Source organism: Lineus longissimus, chromosome 2 (assembly GCF_910592395.1).
Source record: "Lineus longissimus chromosome 2, tnLinLong1.2, whole genome shotgun sequence".
Lineage (NCBI taxonomy): Eukaryota > Metazoa > Nemertea > Pilidiophora > Heteronemertea > Lineidae > Lineus > Lineus longissimus.
In genome coordinates this window covers 22,261,245-22,279,930 of record NC_088309.1, presented here as the reverse complement: position 1 = coordinate 22,279,930, position 18,686 = coordinate 22,261,245, and the positions used below count along the sequence as shown (strand labels likewise).

Sequence of the window (18,686 nt, the reverse complement as noted above, 5' to 3'; positions counted from 1 at the left end):
GCAACAATCGGTTAATGTCGGGAATTTCCGGCAGTGCATTGCAAGTGCTTGCGGGATCACCCTGGTAAAGCGGAGCTGATTTGATGAATGATTAATTTGCAATAAACCAAAACAAACTGTGGATCATGGCAAGTGAAGACACTGAAAACATTATAAATAATGACTTGTCCAGTGCCTCGATGGACGATCAACAAGTACGGACAGACCGTGCACAACTCAGTGAGTAGTGGCAATAGACGAAAGTTCAGTTACCCCCAAAACGGGGTCAAGTACAGTATACGAGAAGGCCTGCGATACGAGAAACTAAAGCCAAGGCAAAGGCACTGCAGTCATATAACCAAACATGAATTTTTTTTCAGATTTTCATACAATAACCTATAAAGAGAAGAGAACACACTAAAAGTAGGAGATCTATTCAAAGATATTTCTTGACCAGAACAGAATCTTGCACCCACCACCACACTCTCCGACTCCGTGCATCATCATTCATGCCAGCAGTGACACTTGTGCCACGCCCCTTTTCACAATACAGTGAACATTGAACTTTGATACTTGCTGACATTCCCTCGTTGGCAAAAATGGCGAATGCAACAGGGCGTGAGGCAGCCCCTGGGCGAAAAGCTGGGAGAAGTTGGAGAGGATTGGAGGTTTCATCTCATCATGAAGAGAGGTGGCACGAGTCGAATGGCGATACTCGTTTTATATCTTCGTAACTAAACCAAGCCCATGCCCGAAGGCGAAGCACTAATTTTATCTGTACTTCTTCATCCTATTCATTGTTGATCCTTTTTATTTTACAGATTCTGTGTTTGATGTTGCTAATGTTTTTGGACACTTCGCAGAAGAGACGGCAAACATCTACAGCCAAGCAGAGCTTGATCAACACATCAGAGACGCACAGAGAAGGGTCCAATGGGAGAACAACTACCAGGAGGCAGCGATATTCCTTCAAGAAGGCCAGGATAATGACAAGTTTAATACCCATCCCAAGAATCAGAATGCTCTTCCAGCGTATTTCATAGCACACAATAAAATCTTCTATGCCATGGACTTCATTGCTGCAGTGATGCTATTATGTCTGGCCCTATTTGAAAAGCCTGCAGTTTTCACTGTGCCCGTTGCTGTGAGTTGAGTTGATGTAATTTTTGCAGACATAAGAAGATGTATTGATAAAAAATAGTAGAACATGTAATCAAAAGAGTCACAAAAACCATTGGGTTCCATCTAAAATGGAAATGAGAGATCTTGTCATTATTTGTACGGACAAAAAAAAGGTATTATTTCTCTATTGATAGGGCTTATCTTAGGTATCTATCCAAGGGGCTGGAACAAATTTTTTAAAGTTCATCCACACACATCAACTGTGTTCATCTCTCCATTTTTAATGTCTTCCTTTACTCCACTTACCTAGGTGCATTCCTCACTGGAGATTTTTGGGCTGCTCATTGTTAGTATAGAATTGGTGCTAAAGTTGCGATGGCTTGGATTCAGGACGTTTGTGAAGCATGTCAGGACAATGATCAAGGTATGATTGAAATATCCTGAGGCCCTTTTCTGATCCTTAATTGCCAAAGAATATCGAGAACTTCGGTGGAATTAAATCTGATATATGTCTCTGGAAACATCTTGTAACAAGAACATTCAATCTCTAATTGTATCCTTTTTCTCCAGGTTTCAGTGCTCATAATCATGCTTGTTGAAGCCCTTGTTGTGTTGGCCCGTCAGACGAACCACTTCCGTGTGACCCGTGCTCTCAGGCCTATCTTTCTTCTCGACTCATACTTCTGTCGTGGAGTTAGACGGTGAGTTTCAAAATCTCCATCTACTGGGTACTCATGATTGATTCCTTTTAAACTGTAAGTTACTTGTTACATAATACAACACTGCAAGTCTCACCTCCGGTGTATAGAAGTCTGTTTGGAACTGACATTTTGACATACAAATTATATCAGGCTAGAGCCCTTCTTAGTTAAAATGAGTCTGTAAATCTGTTTGCATGCCAGAAATGATAGCACAGTCTCAGAATTCGAAACTATTTCCACTACTAATGTAGCAAGTACCTTTGTTTCAGATTTGTGCGACAGCTGATCCAGTCTCTTCTTCCCATCCTAGATATGTTGGTGCTACTTCTCTTCTTCATGCTCATCTTCTCCATATTAGGTATGTTGAACCGATCTGAAGATGGACCATTTGGTCAGTAGTGGTGTCACTCACAACTGCTGTGATACACATTGTACCATGGCGGTTTTGAGTCTTTCAAAGGCTCAGTGCCCTGCCAATAGCTTACATCAAAGTTAATCTAAAAGTCTTTGAAAGCCACATTGTTTTTCAAATTCACGGTTGTCGTGGAAACTGGCCTTACATGGCCTTACAAAGGACAATTTTACTTGTTGGAAGATTGTCACATTTTGAAATTGTAAAGGGATACCTTGAGGAACTTCCTGAAAGAGATAGATAAAATAAGTTCTCGCTATTTCAGGGTTTTATATCTTTAGTCGAGTCCCTGGAGACACAGTAAGTGAAGTTTGTCTTATTCTAGCATCATACATTGACAACACCTTCCAGGCACATCTGGAATTTAACCAGCTTATTAAATTTTCTGGCTAGAACATCTTATCAGTAAGACCCAAGTTGACTCCGTATATGATAGACATTGATAGAGTGTAGATAGATATTGTTCATCACTGAAGAATGTAGAATGTGTCTGCTATTAAATAAATGTAGGCCATAGATTTTTTCAGAGCAGCATATCAGTGTGATTGATTCAATGAGGTAACCCACTTCCAGTATCTATAAGTATAATGATAATTAGGTCACCTTTTGCTTTTTGGAATAGTTTATCAGTGCGTCTACTGGGCAGTTGCAGCTAACTGATGAAATTTTGAAAAATCCACAATATGAAGTTGCATTATTGCTAAAATAATTCACATCAATTATAAATTTATGTGTCTGTAATTTCATTGTATATTTCATATTTCAGTACTTCAGTACAATCCAGGACAGCTTTGTTAGTCTGTTTGTGCTGGTTACCACCGCTAAGTAGGTATTCAATGCAAATCATTTGCCGTTAGCTCAGGTATTGGCTAGTAAAATGATGATTTTCAATTATGACAAGATTCTGTTGTACCAAATATCTGTGAGTGATTATCGATTGTACCCATGTGCATAAGAGGGTGATACCAAAGTGATAAGAAAGCTGTACACTTAGTACCTGGCCTTCCAAATCGTTGTATTTCATTTTTTGAGAGGTTCAGCTATGTTCATGTTTCAATTTCAGCTATCCAGATGTGATGATGCCAGCATATGCAAACAACAAAGCCTCTGCAATTTTCTTCGTTGTCTATCTGTCTGTGGAGTTATACTTCCTGATGAATTTGGTGAGTTTCATATTCTTTCAGGAAAAACTCGTTCATTTATGAAGTGGGTTATATCAGAACCAGTGGCAACTCCAGTTTCCCTTTGATTTTGCTGAAGAGACAAGACAGTTTTAAAAGATGTCTGATTGTGTGTCACCTACACCAAAAAGAAGCAACTATCTAGCTAACACACATACTAGCTTGCATAGTGTGCTTGTAATACATATATGCACATTCTTTAAAATTTTGACAAGGTTTCACTAAGAATAGAATTTTTTGCTTTTCAGTTACTTGCTGTTGTGTATGATATTTTTACAAGGACGGAGAAGAACAAATTAAAAAAACTATTTCTACATCAGAGGCTTGCCTGTCGGCATGCCTTTAGGCTACTAGTCAGTAAACAGGTAACAATACTTTTGTAATCCGTAAGCAGAGAAGTGCTGTTTGTTGTAATATTGTAAAAAGAAATCTATAACTCATGAATGAGGTATCATGTTTTACAATTGAAAATTGCTTTCCCTATGAAAAAGTTTCTTGACCACCCATAAGCCTAGCGAGAACAATAAAGACTTGAGTTGATTGACTGATTCATGTAAAACCAGTTATTTCGTTTTAGATCAGTTGTCATTTGTTTAGTTCTCACATTCTGTCTTATTTCTGATTTCAGAACCAAAATGAAATTACACTTAAACACTTCATGGGACTGATGAAGTATTACAGAGCTGCCAAAAGTAGGTACATGAGTGTACTCTGACTCATTTCATCATGGTCTTGTTTCCTGATTGTGGTCTCCGGCTCGTTAGAGAATCATGCGAGATTTTTTTCATAATTTTCCGCATCTTGATACTCAGAAGTCAGTGTACTTTAAAACTCAAGTTGGAATACGGTATCAGGTTGGTTTTTTCAACAAGCTACATCGAAGTCATTAACACTTAAAATGGTTAAATGCCAAAGGTTTGCATCCTTCAGTCATCCTCTGTTTCAGGTCGTCGGGATGTTTACCTTGTCTTCAAGTCAATTAACAAAAGCAATAGTGGTTTGCTCACACTAGAGGAATTTTATCAAATCTATGAAGTGTGTGGTTTGAATTGGTCTGTGAGTATTTAGATATGGTAGGAATTTCAGTCTTTAACTAAGTACAATCAGCAACATTGCTGATTGTTGTGAAATTTACCTGGGTAGTGGAGTTAAGTCAAGACAGAATAGGATGTTTTAGAGTGCCCCTTACTTGATGATAATGCAGCACGGTGATGTGTTTACTGTTAGAATTGTTGATCCTTTCACTGCGGTGAAGTGCATAGCACATCATGTCCCCATCACATGCAGGAAATGTGCACAGTTAAATGTACCAGTACTGTGTATAATCAGCATGCAGTGATATTGCAGGAGGGGAGTTACATTACAACTCATTCAATTTTCAGCCGAAAAAGACAAATGAAGTTTGGTCGTCCCACTTCTACTTTCCATTTAATAGGGTTTTCTATGGTAAGTCTTGAAATCTTAAGGTGTCTCAGGCCAGCAAGCATTTGAAAGTTCAGTCATTACTATAAAGTGTTTCTTCTTTCTTTGGAGTCTGTGGAAGTTCTGGAGACAACGCGCTGTCAAACAGAATATCATGAGGTTCCACGCAGATGATTGTCACTCCTAGAGAAATTCTGTTTTCCAATATTTTGACAACAAACTAGTATTGATTGTGATTGTGACCTTAGCTAGAATTAACGGCCCCACGGTTTCTACATGTATAGGGACTGCCGTTTATAATACTCTCATATCTATTTCAGACTAAAATTCAATTAAATTCATATGCAACACAATGCATCAAATCATTAGGCAAACATCTGATTTCATTCCTAACGTGATACTCTTCTTTTGTTTTCAGCAATTTATTGGTTGGTGACACGAAAGGCATTTGACGTTCTTATCTGTAAGTGCATATTTCGGGTTGTTTTAGAGATCCTAAACTTGGAAATATTTCCAATTTTGTCACAAATCTCAAGAAATGAATATATTTACAAAACCAAAGGGTTAGTTTTGATATCATCTAATAGTACCACTTGTAGATGAATCTTGGATTCTGTTGTCAATTGTGTATTTAAACGCTGCCAGCATGCAAGTCCTGTCCGATCTTTGATCACTAAGTCATGTCATTTGTTTGTACATTTCCCTTGAAATTAACAAATCTAACTTATTTTTTACAGATATTATAATTGGAATCAACTTTGCTTGTCATTTGTGGGAAACCGTTGAGATATCAGGTGAGTGCAGATGCGTTGCTAACTTTCATTGATATCTAGGGCTATCCTCACATCTTTAGGTTTTGATTTGATCTGATAGTTGGCTGGTCAAACACAATGAAATCTATCAAAAGTCGGAGTCTCAGTTCTTCCCTCAATTCTTACATGCCGATGTTCAGTGTATGAACTTCAAATGTCAGTTGAATTATGCAGTGCATTGATTGAGTGATGATTTCTTATGCTTTTTAGATTTTCCTGAGATAACAATGGCAGACTACACGTTCACATGGTATGCTATACTGTTTCTCTGCTGTAAGTATTTTGAAGGAATGTCTTTTTCACTTGGTACTTGTTAGTGTTCATCAGTACCAGTCTGATGGATATTTTTAACTGTTTCCCTAAGGAGTTCTTGATATGAATAATTGTTTAGAAGTATACCACATTGAAAACAGATAAAAAAGGATAAGAACGAGTTGAGTTTTAAGCTTTTTGTTAAGTTTTTAAATGGATATATTCCTGGATTACCATCCTTTGTACTCATTACAAAAAAACAAAGGCCTGCAGTCTGGGCATTTCCTTCCTTCCAAATTGAAAAACCAGCACTTTTAGCTTTGATATTTTGTAAAATTCTGCTTCCAGTGTACAGCTTGGAAGCAGTCCTCAAAATACTGGGTTTGGGACCATGGAAATATTTCACCTCAGGTTGGAACATGTAAGTCAAGATGTGACATGAAGATGAAGAAAACTGTAATTTCAAAGATATTTATATCAAAGCCACCCTCTAAACTTAAGTAAAATTGGTGCACATAGCTTTTGTACTTTCGTTTCATCTCGAAGTTACTGCAATATCTCTTCACTCTGAAGACAGAAGTTTTTCCTGGACCAATTTTCAAAAGATAATAATCCTTGGACACCAAGGTGGTTATTCTTGACCAGCACTCACCTTCTCGACTATCTTTTCCAGCTTTGACTTCCTAGTTACAGCTCTGGCCGTCATTGGTATGATCGTCGCCAAAACAGATCAAGGCTTCTACTTCATTATTACGCTACGTCCGTTCCGTCTGCTACGGATATTCAAGCTGAAGCAGCGATTCCGCGATGTCCTTGGTACTTTCTTCATCCTGATGTCGCGAATGGTCAGTTTAGCAGTCTCAATAATCCTGATCTATTATTTCTTCGGCATCATTGGAATTGAGCTTTTCTCCGGGTACGACATGAAGAACTGCTGTGTGTAAGTTTCTAAATATTTCAAGCACTCCTACCCTTTCTTTTTAGATGAAACCAATAAGCTTGCTTGATCAATCTCATACATAGCATCTGTTTAATGCAAGGCACAGTCAAAACAAGTCTAAATGATGGTAGTGCAGAAGCTTTGTCTGTGCTTGTCGAAGCCTTCCATCGCCCGTTCCTTGCACTAAAACGTCTCTCAGGTTTTAAAAACTCAGTTATTTTATCTTTCAGCAACACCAGTGTTGAGATGTACTATGAATACACCAACGCGTCCCAGGGTTATTACTACCTCAATAACTTTGCAAGTGTGTTGGACAGTGGTGGTAAGTATATTATCTCCAGTCTGTCACAGCGACAAAATTTGCTTGTTTGCTTGGGCCCTTGGCACTTCAGATGCAAAAGCTGCAAACTAGAAATGCCACTTCTTCTGTAGTCAATGAGTGAACTCCAGATTTGTAGAAAATTACACTTTAAGCTGTAAACCTAAGGCATTTTGTCCCTTGGGGAAAAATATGACCAAGTAAGTAAGTGGTCAACTTATTTTAAAGATGTCTTTATTACTATTGACAGTGACTTTGTTTGAGCTGACTGTAGTCAATAACTGGTTCATCATCATGGAAGGCTATGCAGCTGTAGCAACAGGGTGGAGTAGGATATTCTTCATGCTGTTCTATATTGTGATGATGGTGAGCTACTATCTCTTCTTCTTTGGCATCTGCTCTTCCTCTTTCTAATCAGAACAATCTCATTTGAAGAGATAACCAATATGAAACTATTGTGAGCTTGGTGGTGTAGTGTTTTGAGTGTAAGATCCCTAACTGTGATGTCTTGGGGTCAAACCACTGCCAAGCCATACTGTCCTATTCACATTAGACAGACAGTCAGTGATGGACTTCAGCTGCTCCTTGACATCAACCGGAAGACTCTGGGATGCTTTGGTGCTTTGGTGCTTTGGTCAGTGATTTCTTTGAAAGCACTGATAACTTGTGAAAAGCTAATTTACAGATCTTGTCTTATTCTTTATGCACTTGTAGGTTGTCATGACTGTGATAGTCGCATTTATCTTGGAGGCATTCATGTTCAGGATGGAGTATATGAGACAGATGAAGCTGGGAGACATGGATGGTAAGAGTGAACTAGAGGCTTGTCGATCTGGTGCTCAGCTGTGATTGTTTACAATGTGATTGTTTACAATGTTGTGAGCAATGGGAGCATGGAATTATATTTTTGAGGTTTTGGTTGTGATACTTCTCAGTGCTGGCAAAGTTTGAAGTCATTCTTACTAAGATGCTGTTCGGGGGAAGGCTTATTTCTCTACAGCTAAGAGCCAAATGGATGAAAGTCCAATCTTAACATTTTTATAAATTCCCTTCGGTATTTTCTTTTCTTTTTTTAGTTTTACATTTCTTTCATGTATTTATTGTTGAATGCACATCTTCATCTGATTACAGACCACAGCCATGTAAAGATTGAGGTGCCATTGTGCAGTGAAGAGGTGATGATGTGTCATAATAAAAACATGATCTTGCATACATCGTTGATCAAAGAACCACCAGCAACAACAGCAGATGATCAGAATCAGGTAGGTTTTACTGGAGACCGACCTATGTATGACAGCAGAAGATGGGCCGTGTCGGGGCAGGTGATATGATCATGTGACATGCTCTTCGAAGACACACTGCTCTCAAGGGTGATCCTTTCAAGATGGGGCTGTTATGAAGGGACAGTGTAAAGCTAAAGGCAGTTTTCTGCTGTGGTCGCTGACATCAGAAATGTATGCTCAATTACAGTGGGCATGAATTTCCAGGGGTCATGGATGGTGGTGGAGGTGGAGGTATTTCGAGGAATATTAATGAGGTGGCAGTTAAATATGAAGACAGTGTTACTGAACAATAATTCATGATATTTGTGTTTCAGGATGGCTTGACTTACCGAGGATCCAGAATGCGTAGCAAGTTTGACTTCAGCATCAAAATGTATGGTGATGAAGTTAAGGTGAGTACACATGAAGTTGACAGAAATATTTTGCCTTCAAATAGTTGAAATGTTTGGTACCAAAACTATGAAAGGACGTGTTGGTACTAACTATAAGATGATTAATCGTGGACTGCATTCACTGTCTATAGAATCAACAAACCAGATATCTACATGTACGTTGGGACCTCAAGACAGGTGCAGCATACTGCACCATACGACTTGGTGAATGCACGGTGTTGTTATCTGACAAGAGCAGTAAATTGTCTACACAGTGGACATGTGATTAGTTACAGGTGGGTCACTAATGAAACCAAATCGATTAAAAGTACTTGGCCTGTGCATTTAAGTCTAATTTGTTGTGTCTTTCACTCTGTTTATAGGAATGGTGTGAAGAATTTAATCTGGCTTGTCAACAACAGCAGGAAGAGGAAACGGAGAATGAAATGCAGGAAATCGTTAATGTGCCGAACAGTATGATTGACACGCCGGTGTATGACCGATCTCTCATCCACAGTTGTCCAGCGACGGATATTTTATTGTTTGATGGTCTGGGTGAGGGCGGCAGGAGCAGTCAGTGAAACATGGCTTGTTCAAGCTCAAACATTCCGTCAAATTTGTTTATCCTAGGCGATTTGGCTAGAAATGCAGTGAAATTCATGCATTATGCTCACAGATTTGGAGTTTTTGAGATGTACTCTAGATAGTCAGTGTATTTTAGGTGTCGGCTGTCCCAGAGAGTTCCTACTTTCCTGTAAAAATACTCTCATGAATGTGCTGTTTTTGAATTAGATGGAAAGCTTTACTTCATCCTTTCCTTATAACTACCTATTATAACTATGTATCCTTGCATTTTGAAAAGTAGTGGTCTTCTCTATTGTAATTTAATTTGTCTGTCTTATTGGTATTGAGCTTTAAAGATGTACCAAAACACTTGTATGAGTTCATATTTGAATAGTTCATTTTATTAATCTTGTCATTGACAGTTACTGCAGCTTTTCTTAGTTATTCAGGCCTTTAAACACTATTTTACAATATTGATCAGGTCAGTAATACAGATGTTGAATTATTTGTCCAAAAAATAAATCGAAGGTGTCTCTATCTCAGTTCTATTTCAATTAACTTTTTCATTTAAATTATTTGAGAATTGATTCACATATCAATGATGTGTTACTTGAATTTGGAATTTTTAAAATGTTAAAATGAAATCCTAAATAAAACAATTGTGTAAATGGCTTCCCTTTTATTAAATGTGTTCCAATGTCTTTTATATTTAAAGTGAGATTGAAATTGTACAGGTACAATAAAAATGCTGGTATCAGTGATCAAATGCTTATCTTTGTTATTCTTGTTGCAAAGTGCTTTACAGAATTGCCATAATGGGACTGAAATATATTTGTGATTATTTTTTCCGAAAGTGAGTAACCCGTTCTCGAACCGTACATATTTTCAAATGTCCTCAACTCGGAGGGAGAAAAGCATCCTTGTAACTAGCACCACAGACAACCTCTTTACTTCTTATCAATATTCTACTGGCACAGTTATAGCAGGACTCCAACAGAGGAAGGATCGTCTAAGCATTCGAATCTCCACAGCAGACTGATCCAGGCTCAAGTATTTTGCCTCTCCTTTCCTTACTTTAATAGACCATAGCAGTGTCTGAGGCTTGGGGCCAGAATGCTTCAGGAATAGTATGAATAGAATAGAAAAAAGGATCACGATACATGGACCATCCCCATATCCTCTACAGTGGTGGACTGTATGGTTGTATGGTTTCTCCTTCAGATAAGAGATAACAGACAGGAAATACATGTCGTGCAGTTAAGCTACCAAGTTGAAGCTGGCTGCTTATTCACTATTGCAAATCTCGATGCTACATGTACCTCCATGTTCAAAGGGACTGCTGTGGTTGGACTTAGTTAGGGGTCAGGAAGTACCTGGTTCAAACCACGCAGTCGGCATGAGACTTTAGGCAGGTCTTTTTTCGAACTTTGGTTACTCCACCCAGGTTTATGAATGGGTACAGTCAGAAATACTCCTGTCGCTGAATGAACACCTCATCTGAGTTCTACTTTAAGGATACACCAGGGTTGAGTGTGAAGTCAGATGACACCTCTACCACGGTTGATATTGGACTATACATGCAAACCCAAACTTTTAAAACTTTATGCTCCTTATGGAGTTCAGAGAAATATTCGAATGTTACAATGGTATAAAAGAACAAGACAACTACTCTTTTATTCTAAATATCTGTCTTATTTAATACATAACAATTATAAATAAAACAAGTACATGTAAGAATTCTTACGTATAAATTATTCTACAAACAAGTTTGATTTGATCAGGAAGGCACTAATTAGCTACAATACAATGTACTTCAATCCCTATACCAGTTATCCAGCCATATTGTTTTTGAAGGACAGTCACACCGAGTGATTCCATCCTGATTGATGTTGTGCATGCAGCACAGATACCGAGATAGGAGAGCTTCATGGTCTTGTCCTTGTTTGTGACAATTATCAGTCACAATCATATTGAAAAGCTTGGCTGTATCAATGGCAATAGTAAACCACAAGACAGCCCATGAAAAGCAGTAGGCAAGTAGGCAATGGATTGTCAAGACAACTACTAAAATGTAGTTAGAGAGCTTTGCATTACATATCTACCCTTTTCATTGGAAGGAGTTTACTTTGTCCTGTTCATGTGCCTTTTAAATTTGCAGTCCCCAGATAACACCAAGAAATACATTAAATGCAGTACATGTTCACATCCCCAAATATTTCATAGCTTCAAAAGTTGGACCAGATGATTTCTAATGTTAGCACGGCAGTAAAAGTTCCAGGTTTTCCCCAAGTAAGAAAACCATCCCAAATGAAACACTAACTCTGTCTAGTAGTCTCCGCAGCAATAAGTGCTAAGTGGACTTTGTTAATCAAACAGGGCGGTAAAAGTTTTGCTCTCTCTCGTATATAGTTGAGGGAATATTTATCAGAGAAGTGCATAAGTATAATATCGGAAACATTCTTGAAGAGTTGTTTGTTTTGTATGAAGTCGTTCATGTGCATGTGCCCCCGCTCTCTTGCTTTCTCCTGACTAGTCTGGCCTTTGCTATCCACATCATCACAGACGTAAGTCGATTCTGTCATCAGTAGCTTGACAAGAAATAGGTCAGGAGTTGGAGGCGATTCAAAAATTTCAAAACTTGTGTCACCTGAAGAAAAAAAGCAAATGTTAGAAATGACAGGGCAAATATGAGAATCGACCGAAGGGTAAAAAACTTATGACACCTGAAGAAAAAAAGCATCAGTGAGAATGTCGGGGCGAATGTGAGAGTCTACAGAAGGCTGGAGTGACAACATATCATAACTGAAGTTGTCACCAAAGAAAGGAAGTACGGGGAAAACTGTGAATGATGATACAGTTTGGTATGCGATTCCAACTATCAATATCATCACACATGCAAGAAGCAAGCTCTTTGCAGGAACTCTGTGATAATGATTAGTGCTGGACGATTATCAACTTGAGACACCTCCTTTACTTGCCACATACCTGTATACGCTATTTCTGGAATTACAGTAACTTCCTTCACATCGACTCCACTTTTTATCAGTTGTTGAATCTCTTCAGATGGTAAACCTTGATAGGCAGGTTTGAGCTTTTTCTCATGATGATAAATGATATAACCCTGGCTTGTCACTCGATGGCATGTTGGAAAAGGTTTCACAACCCTATTTCTTGGAAGCTGCAATTAGAGAAAATAATAACAGCGGTGGACAGGTCTCAGTTCATAGAATTACACAAGGCCCCTCAATCACACTTTGCGAATTGTAAAATTGAATCATTCACTGGCAGTTTGAGCCTGCACTGAACTGACAGGGATGAGAAAGTCTGAGTAACGAAACATTGGATGTTCACAGGTCATACATGTTGTAACAGGTAAACTGTATTTCAAATGATTTTATATGCTATCTACTGACTCTGTCTCATTAAAAGCGATAATGCTTTAGAATTTAATGACCCACTGAGTAATCCTCATTAGGCATGTACCTGAACAGACTCTCCAGGAGATATTGGCTGTACATCCAGATTTTGTAAAACAGGGGCATGAGTGATGGGACGGTCATCCCAGTGCATCTTACTGAACTGCTGAGCAATAGTCTTGAGAGGTTCAACCAAGTGAGGCGGGACGTAGTACGTAGCAGGTTTCATAGAATACAATGACCTCTTGGCTGCATGGTGACACACACTGCTGATATGGTCCATGTGACCATGGCTGAAAATATGATTCAAGATTAATGTACATTTCGTCCAGGACTACACACACTGCAAGGAGCAGCTATAAAACAAATCCGATATTCATTGCTACTTCAAATAGTGGCCAGTCCTTTTCAGTAGATAGTTTGCGAAAATATTCTGAATGGCCATTTTGAAATGCCCTATGTCATGGGAAACTCCAGTTGCCTGTGGGAAGGATTCATTGGATTGGCTTTTTCCACAACTTCGTATAATTATCACCAAGACCATAGGCATAACCAGAAAATAGTAAAAATACTGAAAATAAAATTTAAGTGGCATACCTGATGAAGACATACTGCGCTCGTACCATCTCTCGTCCACAGTAGCCCATATCGAAAGCAATCCTGAAATCACCTTGCCCTTGCGTTGTCAGCTTTACCACCGTAGAGGACTCGATGCCCGATATAGACCATGGATGAATCTCATAATCTCCTATCTTCATGTACTTTGCCATCATTTCCTTCTTTGCATTCAGTGATAATATGTGGTGCGGATTGCCAGTATAGCGTCTGTTAGTATTAGAGTCGAATTTATTCTCACTGTTGTAAGCAAAATGCACCCCTCGTGACTTCAGAGATAACTTCCTCAACGTTAATAATCGCTTTAGAAATACTGAGTATTGTCTTTGCATCTTGCTGCAAGATCCAAAAGTGCTTTGCCTGTTCAATACCTGCAAGAAGTGACTCAAGATGAAAACAATAAACATATTGCCTGTGGTTGGAGATTCTTTTTTCACCTGACCTTGGGTCCCTCATCGTCTTACTCGCTCACTCAATTTAATCATATTGTCATCATAGACCTCATCACCAACCACTTACTTGTACTGTCTTAACTGACTTAAGACGTCAAAGAGACTTTTCACACAATTTCATCTGCCAAAGTCTAAACCAATTCTTGTTTGTTGAACGTAACCTTCACCTATCCGCCTGGCCCTATCATTATCATTCATTGTCAGCAACGCAAAGTGGCCAGAAAAAACATTCAAAACCAGGCCTTTTTGGGGCACCCTGTATAGAGGAATATGCTGACTGCTGTACAAAATGAATTATATCAAATTTCGATTGGAGAAAATGGCCCCATACTCACAAAGACGACCCCTCTCCTGCACTAAGCCAATTGCTCACTGTATAACTTTATAGGTTCGTATAATTAGTTCAGTAATGATAAGCCCAAGTTGTGCAATATTTAAAAAAACCAAGAAAATATGAATGTTTTCATCGATCGCAGCCATTTTTAAGAGTCAAGGTCACCGCTAGACGTCGCTACTGTCGTTCAGGAAATTTGCTCAACATTTTCACAACAAATATGTCAAATTATCCTATTCAAAAGGTTTCTTTGCACAATCCTACACTAGAGGAGGTTGCTCAAGGTATTTAGATTATAAAGATACTTGGATTGCGGGTTGTCATTTCTTATTCATCGCACAAATGCTGACTTTGGAAGGAGACCCAAGATCATAACATACAGGGTGTGTCAATAAAGTAGGCCTGCATTGAGCATGTCCATTGTTTTTACTGCACTTGGGGCATCTTCTTATACATATTACATTCTTCGGAAGTGCATCCACGAATGATATGGCAATTATTCCTTGTGATGACATCATCTTATCCCAATATGTCCACCCAACCTAACAACAGGACTTTAAGAGTTTGTGATCTCACAGCCTTGTGTGTCAAGATGAACTGAGTGAGCCCTTGGACTGGTGATGGTTGGCACGACAGTATCGAATGAACTTGATGAATTCAGGTGCACTCTGCGAGAATACAACATTCTTCCTGATATGGTCTGATTTTCAGTTTTGAATGATGGTTTGAAGAAGAATTTTTTTGATGTTGAAGTGTCTGTTGTTGACTGCCCTGACCTGACTCAAAAGCCTTTCATGTTGGCTGCTCCAGGTAAGAAAGTGCTTAGTGTTTTTTATCATTGTCAGCAAGGATAGATCAATTGAATGTTTCATTGTGGTCAGTATGGAGTATTATACTTACCCTGCTGCTGTTGGATTAAAAAAATGTAATCTCTTATCCTCTAATATTTCCTTTATGACACAACAGATCTTTAAAGCCCTTAGTAATACTTTTGTTGTACATAGAATGTTTCGAAGTTTTGGCTGTGAGTGCCAGAGTCTCAAGTTGTGTTTTTCAACAGGCTTGTGTGGTTCTCCATGCTTGGCTGATATTGGGGGTGTTCCATACCTTATACCTACAGTACAGAAAGACAAAGTGAGTATAAACAAGCAGCTAGCCTGCAAGAGAAGCCATTAGGGTCCAAACCACTAGTCCACAACAGTCAACAGCTTACAGCAGTGAGTGTTCCAACTGAGGAAACTAAGCCTGTTGAAAGCTGACATTTAGTGCTTACAATTTATAAAAAGTTATATTGAGGAGATACAAACATGGGAGTTGGTATCAACAGTACAGTAGTGTTTGTGAAACAATACACTCACATTTGATATTTCAATATTTTAACTGTCTTGTTGATTCTGGAAATCTATGCATTTCAGTATTACAACTTGGAGAAGATAGCTTCTGAGATGGAGCTGCCAGCTGGTTTCCTTCTTGGTGCTGGGGCAGGTCCTCATCGCAGTGTCGGAGTGAACTGTGAGGTAAGGCCAGTCTCTCTATTAGATTTTCCAGGGAGGAGAAGCATTTTATTGTGTACTCAAATGTGTCCGGGATTGTTCCGAGTATCACTTGAAGGAGTCTCTGTATACCATTTCCAGTAATGCCATTGCAGTAGTTGCAGTTTCCATTCAGGTTGATTTTAAACACACTAAAACAAGCACAAGCAATTAGATGATATCACTTATCCTAAGTGTGCATAAAATTTATAAAGTTGTACTTTCTTCTTTTACACATTTTCAGATGATGGCTAATATCAAAGCAAGCGAAGACAAATCTCAAGTTGTCAACAAAACCCACCTTGCTTCAGTCAATCCAGAGGTACGGGTATTTGGGCATTCTGTACCAGGATGAATTTATTATCAATGATACTACATATATTATATCTCAAAGTCATCTGACTGAACAGTTCAGCAACCAGACCTCAATCTCTTCAACCAGGAACAAAATTAGCATCTAGTCTAACCTCATCTCAGACCTCAATGTCAGTACATACTACTATGGTAAACAATTTGCATTTGTTGCATGAGTCTATTCAAATATCAGTTCAGATAAGAATTCTGAGTGTCATCACCCATACATGTTCTCTTCATCAATTCTTTCAGTTTATTCTCTTAATTTCAGGATAATTCCTGTATTCTGGAAAAGGCAGATGTCTCTGATTGTGCGCTTATGGCCAACCTGTTTGGGAGTGAAGGTAAACCTGGCAAGGTACATGAAGGAAACACATTTTTGCATGACCTGATATTATTAGAATGGTGTACATGTATTTGCAAGATTTGTGAATGAAAACAGTTTTTTGAATGGATTTTATCATTTTTGCATGAATTCCGTGGAGAGATAGAATGAATACTAGAATGGAATAGAGAATTTCACTGATAAAATGATTGATCATTGTGCACAGTAGTAGATGTTATGTTATGTATGTATATAAAACATCTTTTTTCTAGGTTTTACAAGTAAAAGCGAAGAAGAGAACTGGTCCAACCAATTTTGTCACATGTATGAGGGAGACGTTAGGAGACCACTATGGAGAGAAAGCGGTTGGAATTGGAGGGGCATTCGTTATTCAGACTGGAAAGGCTAAATTACATATCATGGTATGTAGAATTCTGCATCCTGAACTGCAAGGTTTGATTCTTGCACTTCTAGAGAACAGTTGGATCTATGTACTACCAGAAAAACCAATGAAGTAGACCCACTTTCACTACAAAGTACCTCTGCTAGCTGTTTTGGATGGGTTAGTCGGTCACACACACCGGCAACAGGCCCTGCCTTTGAATGCTAATCAACACTTGCATACTGTACTTCATTGATATGTATTTTAAGCAATGATGTAACATTCCTGTCTTTTATTTTTCAGCCGAAGTTTTCATGTGCTCCATTGAAGACTGAGGAAGATGTGAATAGCTGGTTAAACTTCTACGACATGCCAGCCCCTCTGGTCTGTGTCGGACAGCTGACCTCTCATGACCCTGTAAGTTGCTTGCGATAATTGTAAAGATTCCTTGACATCAGAGACCTAGGTATCAAAGTAAAAATATTTTGCTGTTATGTTCAATAATTTGCTTGTGAACTCCTTTCATATTACTGAAATGTTTTACACTAAATTCCGGAACAGAACTAAGTTTGAACATTCTTTTCCAAGCCTAATGAAGCGAATTACCTAAAATTAGACAGTGTTTCTTTCTGACAGTGGCTTGTAGCACTGAGTTTACATTCAGTTCTTTGTCCGTTGATCCAACCAATTTTACAGTGACATGTATATTGTCAATTTCAGGACTTGGACCTGCGTGTTGAGCACTTTCATTGTTTTAGCGACCATGGCGTTGGAGGACATTATCATTATGATGTCACTCCCGATGAGGTGGAGTACCTCGGCTATTTCAATGTAGGAGAGTATATGTACAGAATGGACAGACCAACGGTTACACATCAAGTAGGAAGAGACTAGTTATAATATTGAAAGCATACTTCCATTCCATTAATGATTTGCTAAATTTTGGTGTATTCAAGTAACAGACATTTGGGCATCTGCAAGATAACTTAGCTACATATGTTTGGTTCTCTTGTTGTTAATTAGAGTGGAAACTCCCTCAGTGACACCGCTGTTATGCAGGACACCCCCGAAACTAGGGACAGTGATTTTGTTCCTTAGTTGGTTGTTTCTATACAGCTTGACTGCTGTAATCAGGACACCTCTTTATCATTACTAAAGGACTGTATTCGTCGTTCCAAACGGTGTCCTTGAGAGACAAGTACTACTGTATATGGTTTTGTGGTGTAGACCTGTACAATTTAAATGCATGGTTTGCAGATGATTGCTTGGAAATAGAAATGGCTCAGTGATTGGTGCTTGGAAATAGAATAAGAAATGGCTCAGTGATTGGTGCTATATTTATATTGTGACAAATATAATAACATACATGTATTATTCTGTCATCAATTGTGAAAAACAGAAAATATTGAGAATTCTGGCATTGATGTGAGCTATTGGATGAAATAAACAAGTCAAAGATGTACACTATTGAAATAAATAAACAAAGCAAAGAATTTACTTAGAAGTCTTAGTTCTTTTCATAAAATTTCGTTGGTGATGACATGCTGTGTATCGGGGGGTATTACCATTCTCAAACCTCCTCAATCCACAGCTGTTATAATACAGTCTGAGTGGACAAAACTGTGATGCTATTAGGTTAAACTCTACTGGACCACGGACTTCCACAAAATTTCCCTCAAACCAATTCCAGCCATCCACACCCCATTTTCTTTACACCCCCAATGGCCTTAGTTATCAGAGAGGTACTCTCGGAACAACTGGCTGAAATTCAGCTCTCCACTCTCATACTTGGAATGAAAGACATCAAACATTCATGCAGATTGTGTCAATGCCATGGCAGGACACAGACCCTCGCTGGAATGAATCTGACATCTACTGTGGACAATTAGAATGGTCCAAAGACGGGGCCTATAATATT

General features: G+C 38.6%; 3 protein-coding genes across 4 annotated transcripts; 2 read left to right on the top strand and 1 right to left on the bottom strand.

Moving 5' to 3' along the window:
- The first annotated feature begins 115 nt into the window (after positions 1-115).
- LOC135482974 (two pore calcium channel protein 1-like) lies at positions 116-10,124 on the top strand. Its single transcript, XM_064763455.1, has 23 exons — positions 116-219; positions 801-1,123; positions 1,412-1,525; positions 1,672-1,802; positions 2,072-2,160; positions 2,480-2,514; positions 2,981-3,039; positions 3,278-3,377; positions 3,644-3,760; positions 4,024-4,087; positions 4,342-4,451; positions 4,778-4,841; positions 5,236-5,280; positions 5,555-5,611; positions 5,840-5,902; positions 6,230-6,302; positions 6,555-6,821; positions 7,052-7,143; positions 7,391-7,506; positions 7,855-7,945; positions 8,272-8,402; positions 8,738-8,815; positions 9,178-10,124. Exons 1-23 carry the CDS (start codon positions 126-128, stop codon positions 9,373-9,375), a joined length of 2,511 nt encoding a protein of 836 aa, XP_064619525.1. The 5' UTR covers positions 116-125; the 3' UTR covers positions 9,376-10,124.
- A 936-nt stretch (positions 10,125-11,060) lies between these two features.
- On the bottom strand, positions 11,061-14,319 carry LOC135482975 (uncharacterized). The gene is made up of 5 exons (XM_064763456.1): positions 14,177-14,319; positions 13,372-13,760; positions 12,842-13,067; positions 12,344-12,536; positions 11,061-12,005 (listed from the first exon to the last, which is right to left on the bottom strand). The coding sequence occupies exons 2-5, from the start codon at positions 13,719-13,721 to the stop codon at positions 11,674-11,676; spliced, it is 1,101 nt and encodes a 366-aa protein (XP_064619526.1). The 5' UTR covers positions 13,722-13,760; positions 14,177-14,319; the 3' UTR covers positions 11,061-11,673.
- A 20-nt stretch (positions 14,320-14,339) lies between these two features.
- On the top strand, positions 14,340-18,265 carry LOC135482976 (ester hydrolase C11orf54 homolog). Of its 2 annotated transcripts, none has more exons than XM_064763458.1 (9): positions 14,340-14,459; positions 14,887-14,985; positions 15,236-15,309; positions 15,591-15,692; positions 15,952-16,029; positions 16,333-16,419; positions 16,659-16,808; positions 17,072-17,185; positions 17,489-18,265. In XM_064763458.1, the coding sequence occupies exons 1-9, from the start codon at positions 14,396-14,398 to the stop codon at positions 17,660-17,662; spliced, it is 942 nt and encodes a 313-aa protein (XP_064619528.1). In that variant the 5' UTR covers positions 14,340-14,395; the 3' UTR covers positions 17,663-18,265. The 2 variants fall into 2 exon arrangements, with proteins under 2 accessions (XP_064619528.1, XP_064619529.1); XM_064763459.1 differs by lacking the exon at positions 14,340-14,459 and adding an exon at positions 14,509-14,776.
- The last annotated feature ends 421 nt before the right edge of the window (positions 18,266-18,686 follow it).